The 10306-nt window shown below is 31.6% G+C and overlaps 1 protein-coding gene and 1 long non-coding RNA gene across 2 annotated transcripts; one reads left to right on the top strand and one right to left on the bottom strand.

Annotated features, from left to right (window-relative positions):
* Positions 1-3628: 3628 nt before the first annotated feature.
* On the top strand, positions 3629-4936 carry LOC113521518 (uncharacterized). Its single transcript, XM_026907062.3, has 2 exons — positions 3629-3871; positions 4542-4936. Exons 1-2 carry the CDS (start codon positions 3644-3646, stop codon positions 4734-4736), a joined length of 423 nt encoding a protein of 140 aa, XP_026762863.2. The 5' UTR covers positions 3629-3643; the 3' UTR covers positions 4737-4936.
* A 3298-nt stretch (positions 4937-8234) lies between these two features.
* LOC113521531 (uncharacterized) lies at positions 8235-9455 on the bottom strand. The gene is made up of 2 exons (XR_008253317.1): positions 9397-9455; positions 8235-8508 (listed from the first exon to the last, which is right to left on the bottom strand). It is a non-coding gene; the product is annotated as an uncharacterized LOC113521531 (long non-coding RNA).
* Positions 9456-10306: the final 851 nt, after the last annotated feature.

A 10306-nucleotide genomic window follows, 5' to 3' on the forward strand; every position in this document is an offset into this window, starting at 1 on the left:
CAATATATACTGCGTCGCCCATGATACCCTTTATTTATTATATACACCATTCCTGAGGACTTATTTTAGTTCTCAAGAATGGTGTGTATAATAAACCACAGGTACCCTTTTTTTATGCAACTTAGAATCACAAGCAAGCTGACGACCCACCTGATAGAAAGTGGTAACCGACAAATCCAATCCAATCCAATCGACAAATGCAACTCGGCTGAACAGCGTTCGGAATACTACTCCACTTCTTCTCGTCCAAAATACCTTAAAGTTTGATGATGAAAGTTTTTAACCGATTATCACTGGCAATATTCCAGTGATGATCTATGAAATCGAATCATTGTTCTACACGGTTGGCAATATACAAAAGGTTTAAGTTACTCGGGTATAGAGAAGGTTATGCACGGAGTTCCTTTACGTGATAGAATCCGAAATGACGACATCCGCAAAAAAAAACCAAAGTGACCAACACAGCCTAAAGGATAAGCAAGTTAAAATGGCAAGGGGCTGCTCTCATAGCTCGAAGAACCGACAACCGATGGGGAGGAAACGCTCTTGAGTGGCGATTCCATAAGGACAAAAAAAGAATAACCCCCCACTAGATGGAATGACGACCTCAAATGCATTGCAGGCAGTCAATAGATGCAGGTGGTTCAAGACCGTTCTTTATGCCAATCTATAGAGGAGGCCTATGTTATGAATATAATATGATAATGATGACGTCTGTATATAAAAATTATTTATTATATATTATTTATTAATAAAAAATACTTAAATTGAATTGAGAGGCCTTAAGGCCTTAGCTATAGAAATCAAAACTTTTAGAATTTTTTTAGAATTTTGTCTAATTGTCCATATGTTTGTTCCGGCATCACAATAAAGCTGCTGCACCAAATTGAATGCGGTTTTTATTGGCGTGTTTCTGAAAATCTAAGAAATCTAGTAGATATTTTATTTTGGTAAGCTATCTAGAAGTTTCAAAATGCACGCGTATGACTTTGCGGGCAAGAACTAGAATAAAAATAGTAATAATACTAGTATATAATTTAAAATTATACTAATATTTACGAAAATAAAGTATGGATTGATTATTAACGATGTTTCCACTTATTAATTATTCGGAAATTTAATGTTTTGACCGCTTGTCTCAAAGCAGCAACTTAATATTATATATTATATGCCCATTTTATTTACTATGTTAATGTAATAGCCAACCGAGTAGCCGGAAAAAAATAAAAATAAAAACACAAGTTCTCTGTGGAATAAATCTAACTGGATCGATTAAAAGGTTAAATTGGAAATTTATTAGTATAGGTCAGAGTCGAAATCTTAAGACGGTAAGGTTAAAAAAATATATGTATTGACGTGCGTAAATGACCAAATAATGTCGTATTATTTTACATGAACTTATGATGGACTTCTTGATTTTTCATAAGTAATTGGCAAATAAAAAAATACAAATTTCTGCCGTGAAACAGCTATGTGTTTTGGTTTGAAGAGTGGAATATTGCAGTAAAATTACGTCGTATGGAATGGATCAGAAATGAATGATGAATGTATCAGGAATGATAACGCATAAGAAATACCATGGCTAAATCTATGGCATTCCAAGCTGTTACTCATGTCTATAGACGACGATTACCACTTTCCATTAGGCAGACCGTCAGCTTGTTAGCAATCCCATGTTCCATAAAAAACATTGTTAACAGTGTAAAAACCATATGATTGTACCTGAATGGTTTAAAATACAAAGTACATTGAATAACAAAAGCTTAAAACAATAAAGATTTTTATCGTTAAGAATTTGTACTCATGAGCTAATGAATAAAACATCTTCTACGACTTCAACTTACATTGTTGTGCCTGACTATTATTTAAATAAACTTTATGGAATTCTTGTAAATGCGTATTAGGCGTTATGCAGCAAATAGATCGAATATTTGTAATCTATTCAAAATTTACATGTTATATATTTAATAATATGAATTTTGCTTGTAGCTGCTTCATTGCCATATATTGCTGTTGCCAGATGGCAGGAAATTATAATTAGGTATGTGAAATAATTTTTGCCTTGTGGTTCCGAAATAAGATGAGTCACTCCCTCCTTTCCCGCGGGTGTTGTAAGAGGGAACTACGCGAATTTAATGGTCGAGGGACGGACAGGCGCGTACTTATTAAAACAACACCAAAGTCTAACAGTTGTCAAGTGTGGCAACTATTGATAAATCCCTTCTTATGGGGGAGGCCTATGTTCAGCAGTGGACCGTTAACGACTGATAATAATAAAATTGTGAAATAATAAATCCTTACTAATACTTCGTTTTAAACTTTTGTCTTCTTTACAGTTTTTTTTTTTTTTATTTTACCAATCAATCGTCCCAAAATTTAATACACATATCCAATTATGGATGGAAAAGAACATAGACGTATGTTTATCTAGCTCAATATTCTGGTCACGTGGACGAAGTCACAGGAAAAAACTTGTTAACCTTGGTGTTCATAGAAATTCGATATTATCATAATACCGAATTTATTTATTTTATTTATAATATCTCCATATGTTCAAAGGACAGAAAGGTAAAGTGACCTACATTCGAATAGTTTTCCACAAATTTCAGGTCTAGAATCTTTTCTAAATTACAACATTTTCCAAAAGAATTTTCTAAAAACGTTTATTTTTTATATCAAAAATAAATATCACTTATATTTTTTTAGGTCAGTATTATAACTAGATAACGTTTTACTTACAGCTCTTAAATATCAAGCCCTAGTTATTACATAATATTATTCCATTCTGATTAATATATTAGTTTCATCTTATGTAAAATAGTACCTACCATAAGTTAGGTAACCATTAAAATTAATGAAAATAGCTACCTTAATCATAAGAGCAACAAGGAACAAACCCTACAGATGGCAAAAATAATTACCAAAATTAGTTGTGAAATATATATATATATATATATATATATATATATATATATATATATATATATATATATATATATATATATATATATATATATATATATATATACAATATATCCCGTGTTATTCACTGATAATGTATGTTAAAGGTAGGTAATATAGGTGATGAATTTTTTTTAAATCAATTGGGTTTTTTTGAGTTTATCCTTTACAATTACAAACAATCCAATTTTTGTTGTTTATTATTCTCTACTTTTATAAGTTTCTCAAGAAGGAATAATTTCTCAATCCAACTAAAAAACATTAAATTTTTATTTCAACTAGATACCTACTTATTTATTTACCAATTTTATTAGCCGTTAAAGTTAAACTTTAATGGCCAATAAAATGTAGTACAAAAGATTGACTTTATGGCATTTAGTATTCCTTACTATGTAGCTAATCTTTTGGAAGTGCAGAGTTACTCGAAGAATAAGAATAGAAGATGTAGAAAAATAAAAACAAATATATGTATACGTAATTTAATTGTCAACAAGTAGTTACTTACTTACCGACGTAGTTTATGCTAATTGTGAAACAACTTTATTGGCTATTTTTTTTATTAAATAATTTTGAAGTTATTTATTACAACGATCTCATACTATTTAATAATTAAAAATAACTTCTATTAAAAAAAATATTATTAAACATTTTTTTCTCATCAGCATCAGCGCAGAATCAATAAATGGATGGCGTACAAAGATCACCAAATAAGGTGATGTATGACTTCACAAAAAATGTGCAAAACTTCCGGATTGTAAGTGTCATTATAAAAATGTCAACCAGCGAGTACCACGTGGAAGATCTCATTGTGTCTCAAGATCAAGGTTTAAATTTGGGTATATATTGGCTGACAATTCACACACAATTACATGCACGTAGCATTCAATCGCTAACAATGTTCTGCAAACTGGTATGTATAAATTATTTATTAGAACATTTAAAATGGATAACTACTGTATTGCATGGATATTTATTTATAGGTACAGTTCATTGCATTCCTTCGTATTGTGCTACTAAATCAATGCGAAACTTAATTATTTCATAGTTTCATTGTCACCGAAAATAAATTAAAGGGACGAATAAGTTTCTAGTAATCGGAAATGGCAACTCGTAAGCTATCTAATGTTAAGATAGTGCTGTTCTTGTGTATAGGCTACAGTAGCCAGTCCATCGTGGACCGACAACTGGGTTGCCATTATTATGCGCAAAAACAGAAGTACCTGAAGCTTTCATTTAATTGTTTCTCAATTCAAGAGAATTTTCTTTGTATAATTTTGATAAATCTTTTTATTGGTTTCACTCTAATTTTATAGTGATAGGAGGTTTATTTTTAATTAAAATCTTAATTATTTATTAGTATAACTTTTTATTGATTTTTTATGTTTTTAATTGATTAGCTATATCCCGCTGCTTTGCCCGCGTAACTCAGTAAACATATAAAGTATCCTATGTACTAAGATATAACCTACTCGTGAATCAAATTTTATTCAAATCGGTTCAATAGGTTTTGCGTGACAAAATAATAAACATCCATCCATCTATAATATTAATGGGATAATACTTGATTTTTCTGTTTGCAGTTCGCTCTTTTCGCCTTTGTAGCCATGGCACTGGCTGCCCCTAAGCCCGCTCCTGCGCCCGCACCCGCGCCCGCGCCTGCTCCTCAATTGCTCGCTTATTCGGCTGGACTCGACTACGCATACCCTCTTGTATCTTCCTATGCTGCACCACTCGCTTATTCAGCTTATCCGGCTGGAGCAGTATACTTTCGTTGAAATGATATCTAACGAAAGAAAATGACCGTATACCAATTTATTCCAAATTACATTAAATAAAACTCTTTATGAAATAAAATTTTATTTTTACACTCAAAAACTACAAAAAAAGTCTTTTTTATCTTGATGTAAATCTTTGTTCAAAATAATTTATAACAATGTAATCTTTGTTCTCAATAAAGTATACTACTCGGAAAGAACGTTATATTTTTTTATGCAACTTAGAATGGAAAACAAGCTGACGGCCCGCTTGATGGAAAGCGGTAACCGTCACCTATAAATATGAATAGTACCATGAACGTAATAAAGTATGCTGTTTCACTCATGACCACCCATGCATAGCCATTCCTGAGGAGTGAGGTGTATCTTATAAATTTACTGCCATATCCCACCCTTCAAACTGTCAACAAACACAGTCAAGTAAACACAACTGGTTCACGGTAGAAACGCGAAAGGGACAGAGGTATCCAAGCAAACGACTATATATATATATATATAATTGTATTTACGCTTGTGAAATTAATCCTAAACTTAGGTCTGCGGAGTCTGAACTGGATTGAAATATCTACTATCTATGGCTATAAATCTCAAACCTCGCTCCAAGATCTTACAGTATCGGTATAATGTTGTTAGTTTATAATGACTGTATCTGTATAATTATTATTACATATTATAATCCCATTTTAGTATTGTGATATTAGTATTTTATTTATAATAGTTATTATTCTTTACGTGGACTTTTAACGGATTCACAATTTTTATGATGAATACAGTGAACGTAAAGTCTGCGAGTATTTAAATACTAAACTTGGTATATACATATATATATATATATATATATATATATATATATATATATATATATATATATATATATATATATATATATATATATATATATATATATACCCCTTTAAATATTGAGAATTAAATACTATATATTCCAAGAATAAGAGTATTTAATAGCATCAACATAAATAATCTAGACAAGCTTTACTCTAAAGCCTAATATACTCAAAACCTCTTTCCCGTAAAAATTTCAAGAAATTATTTCGCGAGAGATTATTTCTTACATCTCATAATAAATCTATGTACTAAATATCAGCTTTGTAGCTTAGATAGAACAAATACTACAAATTTTAGACGTAGATTCCTTATGGAATTGAGAATGTCAAAGTCAAAGTAAACTATATTTGCGTAAGATTATATAAAGAGCTTTATACAAAATTTTTTAATCATTGTTTTTTGTGATTCCACTGAATTTCTTATCATCTAAGAAATAATAATCTATATACTGAATCGTGTTCTAAAATATTCAAAATTTTATCAAATTTCGTCCAGTGGTTTTAGCAAAATACGTGCATGGACACAATAAAAAATAATAGGTATTTAAACACGGTCTAGCCACCGTTTTATTATGCGTATAGAAAGAGGATATATATATATATATATATATATATATATATATATATATATATATATATATATATATATATATATATATATATATATATATATATATATATTACCTATTTTATATATACATGTAGTACCTATTTTATAATACATATTCTATTATTTATAACAAAAAAAATTACAATTGATTATTAGAAATTAAAGAATTTATTATAGAATTAGTTTTAATATTGACCGTGTCAGAGTAAGAATTCAATGTGTCACAATTCCTTTTTAAACGTATTATAAACTTATCTAAGAGAATGAAAACTCATAATAAAATCCTGTGCAAATCCTGAACTTTTATTACATAGAAAAAAACTATTATAGAGTCTACATGCTCCGAGAGACATGTGGGTAGCAATCGTTTATCTAACCTATACAGTATGGGGAGAAAGGGATTGTTAGTAATGAGGTTTAACAGGCCTATTGCTAGCAATACACCCTATCAGGTCGACCTCCACGCGGTTTCGCCTGAAAACCATAGTAATTAATTCTTGTTCAATTGGTCACTACAGCCCACTGACCTGCCTTCATCCTCACCTGTCACCCTTCACTGGTGCTCTGTGAGCATATACCGATAGCGCATGCAGGGTTACCATTCCATCTTCACCCATTAAAAAAAAACTATACAGTATGGTAAGATAAGGATAATAATAAGCTAATTTCCTACTGTTTTCGAGGAGATTTGTGCGTAGTAAAATATAAAATTAATATATATATCAATGGTTATGGTAAGCCTGATATTTATAATTAAGTGCCTTTTACCAACTTAATTACCAAAATAAGTCGATTATATACAAATACAATGATTAACGTGATATAGTCAATACAAATATTTTTTTTATACAACTTAGAATGGCAAACAAGCTGACGGCCCACCTGATGGAAAGTGGTAACCGTCGCCTATAGACATGAGCAGTACCATGGACGTAACAGAGTATATTGTTTCGCCCATGATACCCCCCATGCGTTGCCATTCCTGAGGACTCAGGTGTTATTCCTCTGTACCCCGTAAATTCACGCCATATCCCACCCTTCAAACTGAAACACAACCATGCAAACACAACTGCTTTACGGTTGAAAAACGAATGGAACAGAGGTACTCAAGCAATCGACTTTTGTACAAAGTCTCCCTCTGGTAATAAATCTAATAAATTAATATAACCGTTGTAGCCTGTAGCACTTTCATAAATAAATTGACTCTAACGATACCTCGATTATTAACAATAACTTTTTTATTAAATAATCGAGGCATAATAATGGCCATGATATGTAAACACAGTTTTAATTTCTGAGTCTTTACTTCAAATAACAATATTACTAAGATTACCTAAATATCACTTATGAATAAGGACTATTTTTTTTTTAAATTACACACCGAATCATATAATAATAATAAACTCTTTATTGCGCACAGTAGAGATGTATACAAAAAGTATTTATACAGAATGTGCATATACAAAAGGCGACCTTATCGCTAAAAGCAATCTCTTACAGACAACCTGGAGGACCTGGACAACCATATAGAGGACTATGCTACAATTTTCTTTCGTAATAAAATCCGAAAAGAGAATATCCGCAAACGAACCAAAGTGACCGTTATAGCCCGAAGGATAAACAAGCTGAAGTGGTAATTGACTGGGCACATAACTCGAACCGATAATCGATAGGGAAGAAAGATTTGTGAGTGGCAATACCGTATAACCAAACGCAGTGTCTGACACTCCACTATATGAAGTGATGATTGCAAATGCATTTTGCAAGGAGTCAGTGGATGCAAGTGGCTCAGGATCGTTCCACAGTGGACAGATAACGGCTGATATGATGATGATGATGATGTACGGAGCACTTCAATAATTTGACGTACATTATTAAACTAAACTCTATTATATTTTTATTATTCAGAAAAATTTAGCTGCTGAATACTCAACTAATTTAGTAAAGCAAGATTAACAAAAATTAGATTTTTAAATAATGTATCTATTTAATTTATCATAAAAACTTTCATTTGTTTCAATTATTTTGCAATAAAACATGAAGTTATGATGAAAATTGCTTTATTAACATACAGTAATGATTAAAGAACAGTGTTTAATTTGGAATCATTTCAGCGAAGGTAGACAGCTCCGGCTGGTAAAGCGGAATAAGCGAGTGGTGCAGCGTAGGGGGACACGAGTGATGGGACGGCACCCACTGAGTATGCATAGTCCAATCCAGTCGAATAGGTGAGCACTTGTGGGGCTGGCGCAGGTGCGGGCGCAGGTGCAGGCTTTGGGGCAGCCAATGCCATGGCCACGAAGGCGAAAAGAGTAAACTGGAAGAAAAAAGAAAATAATAAAAAAGTTAGTTTACTAGTTACCCTTGTTACTTTATAGTGCCTTTACGGCTTAACCAAATCACTATAAAATTTGGTATACACGTATATTTTTTTTATATATTATTTAGGCTATTATATTTTATCAGTCAATAAACACGGTGACGTTGACGAAGCCATAAGTGAAAACTTTTTATTATTATAAAGAATAAATAGTGTGTAATAATTTACTACCTAATTTTTGTATCTGGTGAATAAATAAATAAATAGTTAGGCTCTTAAAAAACATCTACAGTTTTAAATTCAAATCTGATCAACAATACATTTTGTTGGCCGGATGCAAAATAATCTAATAGGCAATATACAAACTCTTGTCTGTATATATGTACTTATAACAAATTATTTGATCCTTTGAAATGCATCATTGCAACTGTAATTTGCCGGGGTTCACACAAGCTTATAATAAATTACTACTATAATATAAATTTATTTTTACCTATTATAATTAATTTATTAACATAAAAATAGTAATAAATATGTAAATACGGCTGTTTTGTTTTGTTTTGCTGTTTTGTTTGTATAATTATTATGGGAAGAAAACAAGAAAATACATAATTATAAATACTGCGTATAAAAAATAATAATAAAATATTTAATGATAATAATCGTTTAAGTAAGCAAATCAATTTAAAATTAAGTAAAAACGTTTAAAATTTAGTAAAGAAACCCAATAAGTATACATTTGCTCGTACTAAATAATTGCTGATTAGTGTGTCAGAATTAAATAAAAAAAGTAAATAAAAAAAAATTGCCAACATACTGCTAAGTATTTTAATTGTAATTATATTTTTTAAATAAAAAAATCTATAATTATATTGATTTACGTACCAGTTTGGCGAACATTGTTATTGATTGAATACTTCTGTGTATCTAGCTTTAAGATACTTACATACATACATATCTGTCACGCCTGTCTCCCATTAGGGTAGGCAGAAACAATGGAACGCCAAATGCTTCGATTCAAACAAACCTCTTTCGCTTCTTCCACATTCATCAATCTTGTCATACACACGGGTACTTTTAATTTGGCCCTTCTTCAGCACGTCGCCTATTTGGTCGACATACGTCCGTCTAGGACGGCCCCTACCGACATCTCCATTCATTCTTGCTCGATAAATCTCTTTCGTAATTCTTCTTTCATCCATCCTCTCCAAATGACCAAACCAACGCAACATTCCTTTTTCGATTTTGGTCACTACATCGACTTTCAGTCCACACTTCTCTCTAATCACACTGTTTCTTACTCTATCTTTTAAAGTAATACCACACATACTTCTCAAAGCTCTCATCTGTACAGCATTTATCTTACTTTCATGCTTCTTCTGCCATACCCACGATTCCTTCCATACATGAGTGTTGGTGTCAGTACTCCTTGAATTATAGCAAGGCGAGCTTTGCTCGATACATTTTTACTTGACATAATCGAGAGCAGTGCACCGTTAACACTGTTTCCCGCTTTAACTCTCCTCTCAATATCTCTTTCACACTTCCCATCCCTCGTAAACAAAGAACCTAAATATAGAAACTCACTCACTTGCTCCACTTTTTCATCTCCTATCATAATCTGGCATGCCGTTAAACTTTCATTCCTCTCAAAAACCGTAATACTTTTCAGCTATTATATACCCAAAACTAAACCTTGAACTTCATACACACAATGAGATCCTCCACGCGGTACTCAGTGGTTGACATTATTATAATGACAAGTTATAATCCGGAAGCAATTGTATTGTGGATA

This window comes from Galleria mellonella, unplaced genomic scaffold (assembly GCF_026898425.1).
Source record: "Galleria mellonella isolate WM207_F2 unplaced genomic scaffold, CSIRO_AGI_GalMel_v1 utg55, whole genome shotgun sequence".
NCBI lineage: Eukaryota > Metazoa > Arthropoda > Insecta > Lepidoptera > Pyralidae > Galleria > Galleria mellonella.